The sequence below is a fragment of the Mya arenaria genome, chromosome 13 (assembly GCF_026914265.1).
Source record: "Mya arenaria isolate MELC-2E11 chromosome 13, ASM2691426v1".
Lineage (NCBI taxonomy): Eukaryota > Metazoa > Mollusca > Bivalvia > Myida > Myidae > Mya > Mya arenaria.
Window position 1 is genome coordinate 53161306 of NC_069134.1, and position 19731 is coordinate 53181036.

A 19731-nucleotide genomic window follows, 5' to 3' on the forward strand; every position below is an offset into this window, starting at 1 on the left:
TAGCAGGAAGCAAAAATAGGTGTTGTCAGACTACTGTCCATTTTTGGATCGAAAGAAGGACGGCACATTATGTATTACAACTTCGTTACAATATCTTCTTCAATTTCGAAAATAAATAATTGTCTATATTTTTTGGTGAACTTATTGTAACTCGAAATTTTGGTTAAGATATTCAAATTGGTAAAACCAGTCCCTTTAATGCCTTAATTCTATTTATATTCATTTATATATCAATAAAAACATGAATCATTCGGTTTTGGCCAATGACATATCGACTTGAAGAAAATCATTCTTAATGTGTGTTTATTTTAAATGAGATTAAATAATAATAATTTGATAACGCTATTTTGTAGAAAATTCAAACTTAATTTTAAAATAATGACATTTAAAACGTTAAATATCCTTTAATAGGCCAATTCTAATTATATAAAATAAGAAAGCGTTTCTGCTGCGTTCAAAAGTCGTTCGAAGCAAAACTATTTCGGTACCTATTGTGATGTTAACTGTACAAGGTAGTAGATATTGATAACAAACATAACAATTATAAATGCCACTAAGCACAGAATATCAACAGCGTAACTAACATCCTTCCAGCTGAGCGTTACTTCCTTGTTGTCTTCGAATGCTACCTTCATGTTTGCACCTTGTTTCTCCATTGTCGGTTTAATGTCGGTTTCGGCAATGTCTTCAACTTTCTGAGACTTGAGAAATGTATTTCGGCAAAGTACTGCACCAGCTACGACTGAAATGCACTTTGGTGGTCGAGATTGCTCATTTTTATGATAGATTGAAAGATTCAGGATGGCCATAACACACATGAGCGTGCTGAGGGTTAGGGTTGCTAACAGATAATAGCTAAGCACGGGGAGCGGGTCTGACGTTTTCGGCAGGTTATCTCCAAGCAATGTCATAAACACTGCTAACGACAGGAGTAGAGTCACGGAGTATGATACCCGTTCCCCGGCATCGGGCGGCAGTACAAACACTAGCAGGTTGATTACAGCCAGAAACACTATTGGCAGAATGATGTTTACAACCATAAACGTCGACTTTCTCTCTAAGCTGACAGTGAATGTAGCTGCTGATGTATATTGGCTGACTAGTGTCACCGCTCTTGTCAGATTTAACAGGGACCATCCGCCGTCTCCTTCGAACGACGATGCGATATACGTTACAGTTCCTTCGATGAGGTTTACTTCTGTGTTTATGAAACCTGGGACAATAAATTGAATGCCGAACGTCTGAAAACAAGTAAAATAAATATACATTTTTAGAATTGGTTTCGTTTCATTCTTTTTATTAAACAATGTTTTTACAATCATTTACATTTCAAAAAGTAGGACAAATTTGTTTAACATTTATTTACATTTGAATTACAATGAATTAACTTTCACTCGCTTCAAAATCTAAAATGACCAACCTGCTTATCAAATGGGTAATATTTCGAATCCAGCGGACTATTGACTGAATATACACCGGAAGGATAGAACGAGATTGTGCCGTCTGACGAAAGCCGAACATAGCTCCTGTCCTCAACTTTAAAAGCTGTTGTGGTGGTATCCGGGTTGCCAATGAACAGGGGCGGGTACCAAACGTCGGAGATGGGAACCATCATTGAATAAATGTAGTTGTAATCATCCGGTTTCCAGACAAGCTCCTCGTCTTTCCATATTAATTCCAATGTGCCAGTTACCGATACCTTCCCAGTTAGCTCGTTAATTTCCTAAAAAACAATTGGTTATCAATGGTGCTTAATTGATGTTTTAAACATGTAGACGAAATGTAAATTATTTTTTGTTTTAATAAGGGCTCTTTAAGTTCGTCAACTGCGATTAACATGGAAACAAGCAAATTTGTTAAATCATATTCTCTGCCTGATTAGGTAAAGTAGATGGAATGGAAATCAAGTGTAGGTGAAATAGTCCAAGCAAAACATGTAGTTGATTTGACCTTATAGAGTGATGGACTTTTGAAAGTTTGATATGAGATAATAGCTTGTTTACAATTATTTGAAATTAATGGATATTGTATGTAGTGTAGCATATAGATCTCACATACATGTCGTAACATACTGGTTTTACTCTATATTATGAAAGCAAACATTCTTATAAAGGTTCATAAAGATTGGACAAGAAATATTGCAAAAATATAGCTTCTAATTTTCTTACATTTGGCACACCACATGTTATTAAGTTTGAAACTAATCAAAGATTCGATAGAGGTTAATATTTTGATTAAGTTTTATGAAGCGGATGTATTGCCTTTGATTGTTCTCAAGATCTCTCTAACATTTAAACGTATGACCCCATTTGAACCACTTTTAAAGACAAGGTGAACATTCTGACCACAGTTTGAACAAAGTCTTACCAGTCAATACCACTATGTGATTGCGGACATGATTAATTTTCAATAATTTGACCTAATGACCTAGTTTCATATGACCCACTTTTAAATTTATCAATGATTTTATCAAAGAAAATATTTTGATAAGGTTTCATATGTGATGGACTAAATTCAATTCCAAAAGAGTGTGTTAAAACTATTTTTCCAATATACGACCTTGTGGCCTTGTTTATGACCCCATGAGATCAACCTTTACGTGTGGTTGAGAGGTGATCAATGGGAACATTCTGACTTAACAAAATCTAAACATAATCTAACCAACCCCTACAAAGACATGGTTCTAGACAAAAAATCTTAGATTCAGCTTCGTGATCTTATCTTTGATAACATCTGACCAAATTTTAAACATTTCCTTGAGTTCATCAAGGGAAATATTCTGAATAATATTGATTAATATTGGAATAAATATAATGTCTCTTCTTTGTTACAAAGATTTCACCCCACGAAAACCACTTTTACAGGCGGTGTAGATTTGATAGGAAAACATTTTGACCACTTTTAAATATTATGTGGCCGAACCCTACCAAGATATGGCTCCAACAAGAAGAATGTGAATTATGGAAGGACAGATGGACAGCACCCAGAATTTTTCTTAAGGTTTAGCGGGGGTTTCTAAAAATATAGCAGAACTCTGAAATAAAATATTATATGAATATTTCACAAAGCATTGGGAAACATAATTAGTTGTTTTCCCTTAGATTTTGAAATTAATGTCTCAGAGTCAAAATCATAAAAGTACGCTTAAAGGGACGAGACGAAGATGAAACAATTGCAAAACAAGAAAACTGGCAAAAGCTTACACAAAATTAATATCGTTGTGTACAACGCATGGAATTTTACTTACTGATGCACCTCGTCGCTAACGACGCATGTACCTTTCGCAGTTTTTGCTTATTGTTCAATTCTAAATATATATATATACCCAGTAAATTAAAAGAAATACATATGTACACTCATCACATGACTTACACATGCTAGATGTACAGACAACACGGCTCCCTAAAAGGATGGACTGTGCAATGAAGCGGGAAGTGCAGCAAGACACGGAGCACGACAAATTTACATGGATTTACAATTGATCGAAAGAGATAACCACTGCTGAAAATGACAGCGCGTTGGCTAAAACTTTTGAAGAAGTGAGTGTGTGAAACGCTCACGTATTTTGCAAGGTGTTTGAAAAACTGAGCTTAAATTAACGAGGAATCAAAAATTAAACAGGGATTGAGACGAAGCGATTGTTGCATTTATGCATTTGACACTTCTAGGTTTGTTTTGAGGAAATTCTACATATTGTTGTAGAAAAGCGATCATACTGTTTTACACTAAGGTATGTTTACAAAATCTAGGAATAGGCTTTCTACGGAATGGTTAGGCGGATAAATCACCGTTTCACAATTGATAACAATGCATATCGACTTTATCTGTATGATTTGATATATAAACTTGTTTTAATATTGGAAAAAATGGTGGTGCATAATCTTATACGGAAAGTAGGTAATTGAAAAGGTTATGTGTTACATGTCATTGACATGGTCCTTCATGATGAGTCAGAAAAAAATGAACTTTTCAGAGTTTTCTATAATTATTGTCTGAAACGCTGATGCATACGTAGGCATAATCAACACAACGGCAAACATAATTGGTGGAGTAATGTTAAGAAGATATATTTTTCTCCCACCTCAGATAAGTAGATCCAATAATTTAACCATGCTAGAAATTCTTTTCTCCCACCTCAGATAAGTAGATCCAATAATTTAACCATGCTAGATATTCTTATCTTGCCCACGGGCGAATATAAAATGCCCGTATGGAACTCCTTTTTAACGGTCACCACATTATAATAACCTCCCTTGTTGAAGACTGTCGTCAGTAGCATCAAGGAAATCTTGTCGTATGGTAATATTTAGAACGCTAATTAATTATTTCTCGCTTCAAATGTCACCATAAAACAGTTTTCACGCACCATTCAAGAAATAATGCTTCATCTTCCTTAGAACTATTTAAAAAACCCGATTTGACTATTAACATTAACTGGATCACTGCGCGCGTATCCATGACAACCACATGCTATCGCATATCCGTACGCAATTATTTTCACTCAGCACAAAAGAGTTCAAGCAAAAAATACATTTTTAATTAATTTTGTTTAACTGAGGTGGGAGAAAAAGCAACTACCATAGCCGCTCGTGTAAGATAGTTTCATCCCGACCCTTGCGCAGGGTGTTTTGCGGAAACTCGGTAAACCTCGTTTCAGCAAAACACCCTACGCTCGGGTCGGAACGAACCTATATTACACTCTCGGCCATGGAAGATACTTATAATCTTGCCAACGGGTGAAGATAAAATGCCCGTAAGGGACTCCTTTTTAATTTTCGCCACATTGTAATTACCTCCCTTGTTGAAGACAGTCGTCTGTAGAATCATAGAAACTTTGTCTTGTGGCGATATTTAGAATGCTAATTAACTATTTCTCGCTTCAAATGTCACCATAAAAAAAGTTTTCACGCATATTTCAAGAAATAATGCTCCACTTTCCTCCGAACTAATTAAAGACCGATTTGACTACTAACATAATCTGAATCACTGCGAGCATATCCATGACAACCACGAATTATCAAATATCCATACGCATTTATTTTCACTACGCACAAAAGAGTTCCAGCAAAAAATACATTTTTACACAATTTTGTTTAACTGAGGTGGGAGAAATAGCATCTACCATAGCCGCTCGTGTAAGATAGGTTTATCCCTACCCTCGTGCAGGGTGTTTTGCGGAAACTCGGTAAACCTCGTTTCCGCAAAACACCCTACGCTTGGGTCGGGATGAACCTGTCTTACACTTTCGACCATGGGAGATACTTATAGGTTCCAGTTTTGTATGGAATAACTCTGCCATGGTCGACAGAAATCAAATTTATACCAATGTTCAAACAGAGAAAGATGGATGGTTTCATGTGGCGAGAGGGTGGTGTGTTAACTGTTTATACAATTTCTAGATATAGTAACAAAATAATCGACGCGTTACTAGAAGTCTGACGAGGATGCTTCTATCTGATCATAAACTACGTGTCGAAACTGGATGGTACGGATCACAACGTGCCAACAGAAAAATAAAGACAGTGTTTATTATGTGTAAATACTACACGAGCCTTTTTTTTGAAGAGCTCCACTTTGTTAAAAATGTGATTGTTAAAAAAAGATAAGAAAACGTTATTATTCCTTTTTTAATATAATATTAAAAATGTGGAAGTTTCTTGTGTTGCTGTCTTAAAAAAATCGTGTAAATAATTTGTGTACTTATATAACTAAAGCTATTGCAATTATAGAAACTCATTTATTAATATCATTCATTAACTTCATGTCTATGCCTTACTATGTGTTTTATTCTGTATAATTTGTATTTGTTCATTTACATTTTGTGTTATAATTATGTGTATGGAGTGGAAACAATATGTTTAAGTCCAAATAAATCATATTTCTGTTCTGTTATGTTCTTGTTTTTTGTGTGTGTGTTTTTTAAGTCGACTCGCTACATCTTCATTATTATTTATTTCGTAAAACAATGTATGCTACAAAAACCAATTTACGAAAACATGGAAGATTCAAGTTCAGTACGTTGAAATTTTGCCAAGAGCTATTTCGATTACGTATAAGTAATATAATAGTGATTTGGAAATCTGCCATTCTATTAATAATGCTAAAAGTGCCAACTTAAATGGGCACAATATAGGTTAATACAAACATTTGAGTTAAGTTATAAAAATATAAAAAAAATATGATTTGTGTATCGATAACAAATATTAGCCTTAATAAAGAGATTTTTTTTTAATTAATAGCGCAGTGAACACACATTTTCAAGTAAAAATATCGGATATATATATTTTTTATCTGTACATAATTTTTTTTTATTTTGATCATTCATGTCAAATTAGTAAACATAATAATTAAAGTAAAAAATAGTTTTGCATCAACCTTAATAAATCCCCTTTAATCTGTCTCAAATGGACTACAATGGTAGAAATACTGAAACGATTAAACTTTTACATACACTTCAACTTATCAGTAGAAGCGCAAATATAGAGTGGAAAAAACTGCTTATTTAATAGGACATTTGAAATTAATTATTAATTGTGATTTTACTTATGGTTAAAAATTATTCCTGTTTCGCAATATATTAACTTTTAGTATACGATCAGCGTCTGGAAGCGAGCGTGCATATTGTCAAGTTAACAGCATTACATTTTATACTTCACCCTTAGATTTTAGTAGGTGTTCGGTGTGTTTGCGGACACTTATCATTGCAAATCTTTGCTTGTTTACAGTGAAACCCCTGAGAGATAGAGGAAAGAGGAAGTTTGTGTTATATTGATGTTTTTTAAATAAATGTCTACCAGTTTCAACAAAGACTGCTTTGAACCAGAGTAATACTGGTTCTGCTAAATATAACTAAAATCTAATATATTTTTAAATGTTCATGGCATATGCAATGGCACACCATATCGCCCAATTCTTAGCGGCGGTACCTTTGACAGTAATCGTTAAATGCATCGAAAAGATGAGATTTTCCTTGACGACGAAAAGCAATCGGGACGTTTTGATGACAATTAGCAGTGTAATATTTTACTATCGTTGTTCATGTTTAAGATTTTTGCTGCAAAGCCAATTAACTTTGAAGAATCGTGGTGGCCACGATCGTCCTCGGGTCACAGAACGTTATTGAAACGTATCGAGTCGTTGGCACATACGTGACTGCGTCTTCGCGAATCTTGACGAATCGTGCGTACTGCTTAGGGATACAAATATTATGACTCGTTCAAAACGCCGAGGTTCGCGCTAAATCTCCTACAAGATTCGAGAGCCGTTTGCTTTAACCGTATGACCCTGTGACATCAGTGATGAACGTGATCGATGTAGACTTTTGGAAAAGAGTTACAATGCTTGCAGTTACAGCGAGTTGGCTTGACCGCTTATTGACAGGTAAGTGTGTGAAACCATCACGTTACTTGCTATGTGTTCGCAAAAACCATTCTGCACTTATCTAAACGGGTACCAATTTCGCGCTATTTATAAAGGAGAATTCACAGCTAAGACTGTGTGCAGACCGACAGATAGTTGTGTAAAATGATCTTATTGACAATTCAAGGCCTGTTTAAGGATATAAAATGTTTGCCGATTCTGAGGCCATCTGGCCCCAATTTCTCGAAACTTCTTAAGCTTAATAGGCTTAAGTAGCTTATTTCAATGTCACAAAACACATACTAAAATGTGATTTTGGTAAATAAAATATGGATTATTGTGATAACCATAACAGCAATTCCTATTTAAAGTCTAATAACTCTTATTGAAGTTGATATCAGTATTAGTATGCGAATTACAGACAAAGAAAAATAGTGAGATTAGCTTTATCCTGTAACAAGGGACTTTCGAGAAACTTGGGCCTTTTGTTAAATCCCTTCAAAAGTAATATATTTCCTAACGAGGTACATTGGTACCGGCCCGCGGAGATTACTTTGAGATGGTGCGCATCGACACTTGATAAGTTTATGTATGCTGTTATCCTGAACGGGTAAAGTCATTAGTTTGTTTGTTTATTTGAGTTGATCAAGGTCTGCCCGCGCCCATTGTCTGCATTTATGGCTTGACCCCGCCGTGACGCCATCACGACTTAAATTGTGTGTAAATGCCATACGTGACATGAGATAGAAGTGACAGCAATTCGCAGTCAAAAACAGACATTGGAAGACTTGAAGAAACAGAGTGAGATACAAGAGATCCGGTGCGATACCCTAGCTCTTTGCGAAGAGACCTTTTGGTTCTTTAACGTGCTCGGTGTAAAGCACCGATACACGGGATACAACTTTCCTGGGTTGAACCAGTACTGAGTACACCACTTTTCCAAGCACTACCCTTTAAATGCCAAGCGCCAGGCAAGGGAGCTACTTGTACCAGCTTTTAACGTATTTCGGTATGACGCGGCCCGGGATCGAACCCACGACCTCCCGCTCCGTAGGCGGACGCCTTAACCACAAGGCCACGGAGACGGTAAACGGCGTAACTATATAGATAACGTATACGTTTTAGAAATATGTATGCTGTTGTCCTGAACGGGTATAGTCATTAGTTAAAAATGCGTAAATATATTGATAACGTATACGCTTTTAAAATATGTTTGCTGTTGTCCTGAACGGGTATAGTCATTAGTTAAAATGCGTAACCATATGGATAACGTATACGTTAAGCATTACAAATTAACAAAACATATACTTTGCTTTAAGTTTTCATCTTAATTGAAAGTTAAATATAGAGATTATCATATTAAATAGATGAATGCGTGAAAAGTTAGGTATTCAATAATGATACGACTTGAATAGCTGCATTTGCGTAGGAAAAAAAGATCGAACGAAATTGATGACTTAATTATCAAGAAAGGTTTGTGGTGTCCTTGTGTGTGTAAATATATATAAGTTATGTCATTTTGCATATTCCGTGCATTTTGTTCTATAATCAGACAGTTACATGTATGTATATCAGATGACATAAATTGTAAACTTATAAACTTATTCATTTTTACCTGAATGCTGTAAAGTGCGAAGTTGATGCTCACATCAATGCGCTGAGATTGGTCTTGGATTGGCCGGTGGTTCTTGTTGTAGCCATTTGTTATATTGGTCCACAGAGTATCAACGTCCGTTAGTGTATATGCTTCACACCCCTCTTGGAGAAACAGCGTGAAAACAAACCAAACCCAGGAAAATTTAAAAATCATTTTCTTTTTCTTCTTATTATTATTTTAAGAATTTATTATTTTTAAAAATCAACTCAAATATTTTGTAACTTGAGTGATTACCATCACATGATATTAATCATAATAGATTCAAATCGAATTAAGCAACGCTCCTTTCCTTCCCTTATAAACGTTTACAAGTCTGACTTAATTTCTCAAGCGCGTGGTGCTTTGGTATTAATTTGAGAGGTCATATATTAACTCAATAAATATTTGTAATAAAATAAGCCGATCACAATTGAAATGAACTTATGGCGGTGAGTCCAATTGAATTTTATAAGAGGATCATATTCGAAATAGCCCTATAATACACTAATTAATTCGCGAGCTTAACAAAGGATTTACTTTGTATTGATGAAAAGTGGACATGGTCAATAATGTATTGATGTCATTGTTGGTATATGGACGCAGTTAAAAAACGTAAATCTCCAGGCGTACTTAGTCCAGCCAAGCTGCGTTTATATCACCGATAAACACACAAATCACGCAATTCGTTACTGATCTTTACACAAAGATTAGATTATAACTTTCAAAAAATGGTTAAAGAAACACAGTTCCATTTAAGAAAATCTTACTGTAATTCTTTCTCACCCATTCTGTCAAATAACGACCCAGCCATAAGCAAAGACATATGCCACAATATTTTTATAACGTCATAATAACGTGAAAAAATAACCACTTCATAACTGATACGGTAAATCGTCTTTTAAGTAACAAAGGAAACGTTAATGACTTAGAGAATATTGTTTGTACAAGTGTTAGATCGTTTTACAGTTTACCGAATGGGAACAAAAAAGGATATTTTTTTCTCAAAACAAAAAAACAACGTTAGTATATTATACAGTACAAAGTGCATATTAAAAAATATATTTTTCAATATTTTTTCACATATTCGGTATTATAATTTTAGTAAGGAATTATAAGATTTTTTTTTGATTTTTAAAAAAAAAATGATTAAGTTTGAAAATCCGGTGCTAGTGCTTTGACTGTCATCGATGAACGCATCAATAAAGATGATACATCATGTTTTCCTGGACGAAGACAAGCAATCAGGACGTTAAGATGACCATAAACTGAGAAATATTTCACTACCGTTGTTAATGTTAAATAAAAGTACTCGGAGAATTTCCCAGAAAACAGAAAAAGGGCTAGAGTGTCTTTCCCCTCAATTGAAAAAGGCACTGATTCCACTGACTAAAACCCTACGTTTAAGTCGCCGTGTAGTCACGTGTTATTTTGGTGCAAAATTAGTGTCGCTCGCTGATAGTCGTTCAGTTGTTTTAAAACTGAGATTTGTTATTGATTCATTTGGATGGATTTACTTGTTTAGAAAAAGAGGAGAAAGTACCTAAATGTTACAGGATTCCTTTTATATGTCAAAAGCAACAAGTTGTTGACATTTATATTATTAAAAATTTGGTGTGTTTTTTCATATCTTGTTTCACCGTGATGACATCGTTTGGTTCGCTAAAATGAGTATTGTATGCTCTACTATTCTTTTCAATTAAGCTTTTACTATTGTGCAAAGAACTATATTTGTAAGCTTTTGCACTGAATATTGTTTTGATAGTGATCACCAGCTTCCAACAATTTGTCCTTTTAATCTTACGCATAGTTTGTATTGTATTTTACCCTAGACTTTTCATAATTATACATACTAACGTACCTTTGATACGAATGATTATCAACACATGCGAAAGCTTAATTGTTTAACTGCTGTACAAAATACCAACAACTTGTCCACAAAAAAGTCACGAATTAATACTGTTGCTGACAATGTGAAGATCAACATTGTAAACGATGCTGCAGGAAAGAACGTATAACATGGTATTATCGCTGACGTCACGCAGACACACATTTACCTCGCAAATTAACTGTTGTTAATGGATGGTAAGTACTCGACCCATCCATGGCACATAGAAAGTATTGCGTACAGGGGATGTCACGATCTAGGTGATATGTTAAGTACATAACAAACAATCCACATTGTTTATTAAAAGAAAACAAAACACACATAAAATTTGATATCTGCGTCATGTTATATTGATTCAGTGTGTGGGTCACTTTCTATGACAAACTGGTTACGTAGCTTACGACAAAGAACCACTCATTTATTTAAAAGCCAATCAATATTTTACAACAATATTTTCATCAATCATTTGTCTGTCCATTTCTATAAAATGCCATTAACTACTGTCAAGTTACTGATCAATGGAATAAAGCATTGCTCTAATATTTGTAGAGAAATTAGGACCCGGTATAAAATCCTGGGGGATATCTTGATCGGCCATATGGAATAAGGGTTATAAACGAAAATTGTCATCAAAATCTTACAACGAGAAGTACTAAGCCATCATCGAAGTCGAGAAGGGTAGCAAGACAACGAAGCAGATAGCAACAGAATACGGCTTCCCCTCAGAATACGGCGTCCCCTCAAACACACTATCAACCTGGCTCAAAACTAAAGAGCAGATCAAGTTGAAATACCTTGCTTTGTAATACTGTGTTATATCGTTTTCTTACAATGTACAGGTGTATGTGATTGTGGTTTATTATCTGTTTTGTGTAGTTCATAAACGTGAATTAATCAATTTGACACAAATAATTCAATTGATTTTTCAAAAATACGTTTGCTGTTTTCACGACGGTGATATGTAACAAGACCGTTCAAATGTGGATGTGAACATCGGATATAAATCGAACTCAAATATGTTGGGATTGATGATATTTTTTTGTAATTTGGATGTGTCGAATGTCCATTATTTTTTTTCCGAGGTCCCGACAAAGTCGACATAACGAGTTTCGACTAAATATAAAGATAAGTGGCCATTCATACAGAATGTCAAATTCGTGTTAACACAATAAGCTATATAATTGATGTTACATTAAGGCAAAGGTAATTGGTATGACAGGTTGAGAGGATTGAACAGAACAAAACAGAACAGAAATGTTATTCGACTTAAGCATAAAAAGCTCATCGTCACAACAATACTATGTATATAAACAAAAAAAAAACATGGCTTGTGACAATTATAACATAAGTTCTATTAATAAAGCAATCATTAGTTTGATATAAATATGAGAGTGTGAATAACAATAACAAGACTGTTATCGATATAGAGGTATAATATCAAAAGGGAATGATTTCGGTGAATATATAGTTGATTAATACAGCCACAAGGTTCATGCTGCGTGGTACATACAACTTTGTGGCTAACTGTGTAAGGATATTAATATTACACAACAAACAACAACAAAAAAACACACACAAAAGAAACAATGATATATTTTTCTTACATTTGATGACGAGAGAAAGGAAAAATAAAGAGAAAATGTGGGTAAAGAGAGGGGAGATTATAAAGCTGGGTGAGGGACTAGAGAGATTGTGGTGAGGTAAAGGGAGGTAGGGAGGGGTTGAGCGCAGAAGAATGGGAAAGAGAAGGCGAGGTATGAATAAGAAGAGGGTGGTGAAGATAGTGGTGAACTATTAAAATGTCAACCTAGAGTGTCAAACATTAATGACCGTTTCAGCGATTTTTTGCAAGATAATATCCTAAAAAACTGATGTGGCGAAGCTTTCGTGTATAATTTCAATAACTGGCGATGTAGGTGGTGGTGTTAGTAGTTTATTCTTCGGGTCCCGGCGTGAGCACATTGAAGGGTCCCAGAATAACAGTTCGACCACCGCAAACATATCCTGGGCAGACTATCTGGCAGTTAACCAGTACTAGGTGCCTTCTCCTCTGCAAGGAACTGATTACTTTTGTACATGCTAGGGTCAGTGGTACAGTGCGAATGGTCGTAGAAAGGATTTCATAACCAATCACAACAGAAGTGACCTGGTCCGCTCGGGAATCTACCCGGGTTGTCCGATTCACAGTCCAACGCTCTACCGATTGAGCTAACCGGGCAAAGACATCGGTCCTTTACATCCAGTTCGAGGCAACGAGGAAATCGAGCAAAGCGATTTTGAGCCAACGGGGTTCGACTGTAAAAGTATAACATGTTTCGTTTATCACAATCGTTTCCAGGTCTGACACGGTAGCTATTACAGACACGCTCTCGATGACGGCGTGCCAGGTGGCCTACATTGAACACGTGACCGTGAAGGTTCGCTACACACCGGAATGGCGCGGGAATGTACAATTGGGACTTTACTCTCCGGGAGGGACGGAGGTGACTTTATACAGGTGCATCTGCTGCTTGGTTTTTGCTGTGCCTTTAATTAATGGTCAAAGATTTACATCTTTAAGATTTTAGTGGTCTACATTATACTATTTAAACTACCCGATAACTTGGTACAGCCACTGTTTATTTCTACCGCTTCACTGATTAAATCGATAACGACTAGCTGCTGATTTACTGAATTTAATGTTTTGGCAAACTTGAGAATCAAAATATGATATTGACCACTTATTTATAATCAGTACCGTTTTATTACCGTCAGATCTACTTCTTGATATGACATCTTAAAAGAATTAATGTCCCTTGGTTACAAAATAGGAAGAATAATGTAATGCGTATTGAAATAGTGCAAATTAAAATTCCACGTTTTAAGATTGCAAAGTTAATATCTTAAACAAATTTTAGTGAGGAATCGAAGGAATATATAGTGATAGATAATTCACACAAATGTAGATGGAAATGTGTTGACTAAAATACTCTGCCTTAAATTACCAACTTCAAATAATCAAAACTTCTTAGCCAATATCGGGTTTAGTTTGATTTACATTAACAATAACCTTGCAATGATTTATGAGGTTATATTATAAAACTAGCTTATTGTATAAAAATCATCACTTTACCTACTCTTTTAGGTAATGATCAGCTACAGTCTGGTGCCACTCAAGATAAAAAATCGGGTTCAATCGTTATTGCCTTTGAACTGAATGGAAAATCCAGCATGTCGTGTCTACAGCCTTTCAACGCTTAAAGCGCTTTGATTTTAATAGCTGCTCTCTCTCTCATTTTCATTTTGGCATTGTCAAAAATGTCATTATATGTCGGCGTCTATGCAAGATATTCACTTGAAATTTAGTACACATAATAACCATGACAATTCGGACATATATACCAAATCACGAAACTCTTATTGAAATGCGTTTGAGTTATTCTCATTGACAGTATTAAACTGAAAAATGTATTTTAGTCTGGTATAAAAGGGGTTGCGCTCATGTGTATGTAAAATGCACTATCTATATGACGAAATACAGTGTGACAATTCATTTGGAGTGTTATAATTAAGATACTGAAGGCTGGAACCCTTTCCAAAAAGTTTGACATATATTCAAATATTGTTTTTGAAGTCCACGATTTGTATATCGTTAGTAAATCGGCTCAACAAAAGTCTTAAAGGTTAATTTATCCAAATGTTTGTGTATGAGTCCTTGTGGGCGTGAGGTTTTGTTGTCAGTTTTTTAGTTTGTCCTTGACAGTACCAGCGTGGTTTCGCAACCCACAAAAACAGAATATTGTTTTATACTTTAAGTGTTTGTTTTTTTTGCAATTTCGGTATCAAAGAGTACAATAGTGATTGACTACATTATACAGTCGAACCCGTTTGACTCGATCTCACAGGGGCTGGCGAAAATACCTCGAGCCTCGGAAAAATCGAGCCAAGCGTGAATTCATACATTCAATAGTAAAGAATCGGTCCGATACATCCAGTTCGAGCCAACGAGACAATCGAGCCAAGCGAGTTCGAGCCAACGGGGTTCGACTGAAGTTAACTTTTAAGCGTGAATTATTTGAGTCTATGATATTTTACTTGGATATAAACAACGGTTATTGTCTCAAATGGTCTTAGAAAATGTGCAGAACACAATTTTATCCATTATACTTCAAGAATAACAAAGATTTGAAAGTTAACAACGATGACGTTAATGACAGGTTGTTACCGTTAACAAAGTTTGGAATAATCTACCCAATGTCAGTTACGCAAGTATACAAAAGTCATAAAATTTTAATCATGTATTTTTTAGCGCGCGGTACTGGGACTATGCGGAGGAGGAGACGAACCATCAGTTTATAACCGTCCACCTGTGGGGGGAAGATCCGGTAGGGGACTGGACTTTAGCCCTTAACGCCACATATAACGCTGGTTGTAAGTCTGCAAGCCTTATAATAAGGTAATCCGAAGAGTATGGAAATCGGTTTAGGACATGTCTATATCTTTTAGATAGTTGCCAATTGCTACTTTGTTGTCAGTTTTTGTTTGCAAATTGCTATTTTATTTTCTGTTCGTTTTAATGATATTAAGATCATGGAATTTTCACTTTTTAACTAGGGTTTCGATTTCATTTCTAAACAAATAGGGAACAGTGTGTGTATACCATGTCATAAATTGCGTCATATATGCTACGTCGGAAGGCAACATTTTTCCTAAAATAAAGTTTTAAATCAAAGACAACTTTTCATTAACTACACAAATTTAAATAAAACAAAGGGCAGTCTATGCCGCTTACAGAGCCCCGCATTATTACATAAGTTTGATAAGGTGATTAGTTTCATCAAACACTTCGACAAACCTTTTTCCAAAATATTGTTTTGACAGTGCTCCGTCAGACGGCTGTATTGTGAAAAGGTTTGTCGAAGTGTTTAAGAAAACTAAACTCTCAATCAAACTCTGGTAAAAGACCGAAGGCGGGGCTCCGTAAGCGGTGTAGACTGCGCTATATTTCATTTGAAATGATGAAGAGATAGTGAAGTTATCTTTGTTTAAAGTCATAATCCGAAGCAAAATATTGCCTTTCGACGTAGCATTTACGACGCAATTTATCACGTGGTATAGACACCTTATCAAACTCCGGTAATAAAACGAAGGCGGGGCTCTTTAAGTGCATTCTTGTTTCAATTAAAATGGTTTTGTAAAAGAAAAGTTTAATTTGATTTAAGTCTTCATTTTAAGCAAAATGTTGCCTTCTGGTGTAGCATATATGACGTAATTTATCACGTGGTATACACACACTGTTACAGTGAATGTTCATTTTTTTTACTTCCTTTTAACATCTGTTTATAACATAACATAACATAACGTTTATTCAGCATTTAATGGCATATAATCTATAGCCAAAATGCAAAACATATTAAATAAATCATATGAAACGATCATATTAACGAGCAACCTTGCAAAGAATACTTCAACACATATTTTGTCAATGGCCAACACAGCAAAAGTTCATTACACTTTTATCATCTGACAGCAAGAAACTGTGCAAAGTGTTTGTTAATTTTGGTTTCACGCATTTTTGTTACGATCGAAAACTTAATAATGTGAAGAATATTTTTGATACTAAATAATCTACTTCTCTATTGAATATGTATTTGGTCTTCACGATTTTTTGTACATGATTTATGTTAAATGTTATGTCTTATGGCTATGAATGTTGTAACATTTAATGTTGAATAAATGATATGTATAGATGTATGAAATCGTATTTCAGGGAACATGAAGCTGTATTCCTGGCAGCTGACTGTGTACGGCACCGTCACAGACCCGACCGCAGGAGCACCAAGTGGTATGACCTAATTAATGCTAATCGCGTGCTGTAGCCACTTGTAAATAACTGGTTAACTTCTTGTTTGGTAAAATATTACCAAAACTGTTTGTTGATAGGTCAATATTAATTTAAAAAATACTATTAACAAATCAAAATGATTTAAACATGCAAACTAGCCTCAAGAATTGTAACCTCGCCCCCCTCCCAGGTCCGGGGAATAGCGGGGACTTTGACTTTCGGTCTAGCCATTACCCCGGGTAAAATCCCCACCCTGCGTGAACGAACTGCTGGTAAAATCCCCGCCAAGTGCCCCCGCACCCCAGGGACCCTAGGTTTGGCCGATTCCCCGCTGTTTTTGGCGCGAGGACAAAACCACCGCATTCATCCGGCACTGCGGGGCCACCTGGAAGGTAAAAACACGGCCCATTTCCCCGGCTATCCCCGATATACCCCCGGACCTGGGGGCGTGGTTACAATTGACTGGTGCATAATGACCCCTTGTTGTGTTCTGCTTATTTTTCGACTTATGAAATATGAAAAACACAGCAACTAAGATGTGGTTCAAACACCATCAGGGTTTTAACGAAATAATACAAGCGCTAGCTACTCGGTACCTAATAATTTAGTCAGATTTTCGCTGTCTCTTAAATCGACCTAACACACATAGGTGCCTGGTATTAAATAAACGACACAACTCTTATGGTCATACATCATTGAATTCCTTCACTTTAAAGGTCCGTTACTTATATTGAGTAATCCGATTAGCAACATCGTTCTTAGATTCATTGAATATCAATTTGAATTACAAATGTCTTTATTGAAACTATTGCTCCCTTAATTTTCAGCCGGGTCGCTAGGTGGCGCATGTAATGGCACTGTATCGTGTTCCGGTTACTCGAAAGCTGCGTGCTCAAATCCGGACGTCTGCGTCAGCTGCTCGACAGGCTACCATATTTACAGCTCATATTGTTACCAAGGTAACTCATTATAATTTCTAAAATTGTTCACAATTTCTTTTCGCTCTTTATGTCTTCATGTCTTCTTCAGAGCTGTTTATGCTATCTAACACCCAGATGTCAACAATTCAAAAGAAAGACTCTGATTGGCTGACGGACAGGTGGTCAGAATGTGACTTTCTATGGGTCGTCGTGAGATCTTTAAGCAGAACGTATATCTGGATATCTTGGGTTTTAATCAAATTGGTTTGAAGTGATATTTTTTTCTGTGCAATATCATACCATGTCATACTATCGTAAAACGAGTTTCAGCATCTGATACATTACAACACATTATCAGTGTTCGATAGACAACAATAATATGAATGAGAGGTTTATTGCTGTACTCTCACAGATTGAACCTTTTGACAACTTTTTAATTGTTTTGTCTTGAAACGAGCCTATTTTTGCGAAAATGCATGGATATTTAAGTTCAAATATTGATGTTTTATGCATTTTTCTTAAACCGTTAGTAACGGTTTAAGCCATAAAACATTAATTTTCGAACGGAAATATGAGAATCTGCGATCTGATTTTTTTGTCAGCAATCTTATAGCATTGGTTTGCAGATATTTACGCAAAAATGCTCTTTCCAATACAAAAATTAAAAAAAGTTGTAAAAAAGGTACATCTGTGAGAGTGCAGCTTTAAAACATAATTTTACTTTTATTTACTAAAATGAATTTTACAAAATTTTGATGTAAATACCATACGCCTATATCTTGATAGACGGACGGCTAAACGGCTACTGTGACGACAGCACCCCGTGCCGCTCCTTTTCCGGTGACCTAGAATGTGTGGACGGCAGGTGTGGGGAGACGTCAGGTATTTACGTTCGATTTATATGATACATGTTTAAAACTGTTGATCTTAACACTAAAATCAAAAGTATTAATAGGAAACGTATTTAACTATACACATTTTTAAGATTTGTATTCTAGTTTAGTTTTGAATATGGACAATAAGTTCTTAGTTTAGGCTTTCCAAAACCGTTAATGGTTGACATTATGCTGCATACTGGTATCCATCTTTAGCTCATGAATAAGTAGTGCGGCAATATTACGTTAATGATATATCATATCGATTCATTATATGTCTATCGATTTTGCTTTCCTCAACAATTTCGACTTGGGAAAATGACCGTTCTCTTGGTGTGCCTGGTTTAGCCATAAGATAGCCAGTTAACAACTAAAACAGTCGAAACTATCAATTCTCTATACCTGAAGTAAGCCCCTTTCTTTTCTTGCAGAAGATGACAATACATTGCTGATAGTAGGGATAGTCTTAGGCGTTGTTGCTGTTGTTATCATCGTCGTTGTCATATCGATAGCCGTCTACATGAAGGTCAAGGCCGCCAAAGCGTCTGCCTCAGTGGCGCCAGAATTTCCAGTTCCTCCAGGTTAGTTCAATAAGCAGTTTTTTAAGCCAAACTTATTGCCATTCAATAGCATATGTGACGCAATCTGTGAAAACTCGGCCACAAGTTAAAGTAACTTAACGCAAGAAATCATCCTTCGTCAACTAGCTGGCTTTTTAAGCGTGACCGGGGATTTATTTTCACTGCAAGTTATCTACAGACAAGACATCTAAAAAAGCCAATGTTACGCTGTTAAAAGAAGTGGATTTCTTGCGGTATGTCATTCCGCCTGTTGCCTGGATTTCGCAGATTACGGCACATATATACAAGTGGTTAAATCTTTAGCTTTGATCATTATATTAAAGGTGTAACTCGCTCATGTTTTTGTAAAATGCACATGTTTTGGTTTGACGAAATCAAGTGTGGCAAATCATTGAGACTGTTAAAAGTAAGATACCAAAAGCTGGAACCCATTCAGTAAATGATTATATTTGCTCAAATACTCTCTTTGATGACCACAATTTCATTAGCGTTTATAACGCTTATGGTCACATACGGCGTTGTTGTTGCGTGATTGGTTGATTGACCTGTGCACATGATGTTATCAATGTATTGTTAAAATGTTAAAATATCCAACATATTTGCATAGGTCCCGGTGCCCTAGCGGAGAAGGCGTCGGTTTTCTAATTTTCT

The 19731-nt window shown here is 35.7% G+C and overlaps 1 protein-coding gene across 1 annotated transcript; it reads right to left on the reverse strand.

The window, feature by feature from the left end:
* Positions 1 to 488: 488 nt before the first annotated feature.
* LOC128215365 (acetylcholine receptor subunit beta-like) lies at positions 489 to 2070 on the reverse strand. Its single transcript, XM_052922054.1, has 3 exons — positions 2059 to 2070; positions 1421 to 1723; positions 489 to 1241 (listed from the first exon to the last, which is right to left on the reverse strand). The coding sequence occupies exons 1-3, from the start codon at positions 2068 to 2070 to the stop codon at positions 489 to 491; spliced, it is 1068 nt and encodes a 355-aa protein (XP_052778014.1).
* Between the last annotated feature and the right edge of the window lie 17661 nt (positions 2071 to 19731).

What these genes read in the sequence shown, in the direction of transcription:
- LOC128215365 (XM_052922054.1), bottom strand. An exon ending in ATTACCCATTTGATAAGCAG is followed by an intron (nt 1,242 to 1,420) that starts GTTGGTCATTTT and finishes ACTTGTTTTCAG; the next exon opens with ACGTTCGGCATTCAATTTAT.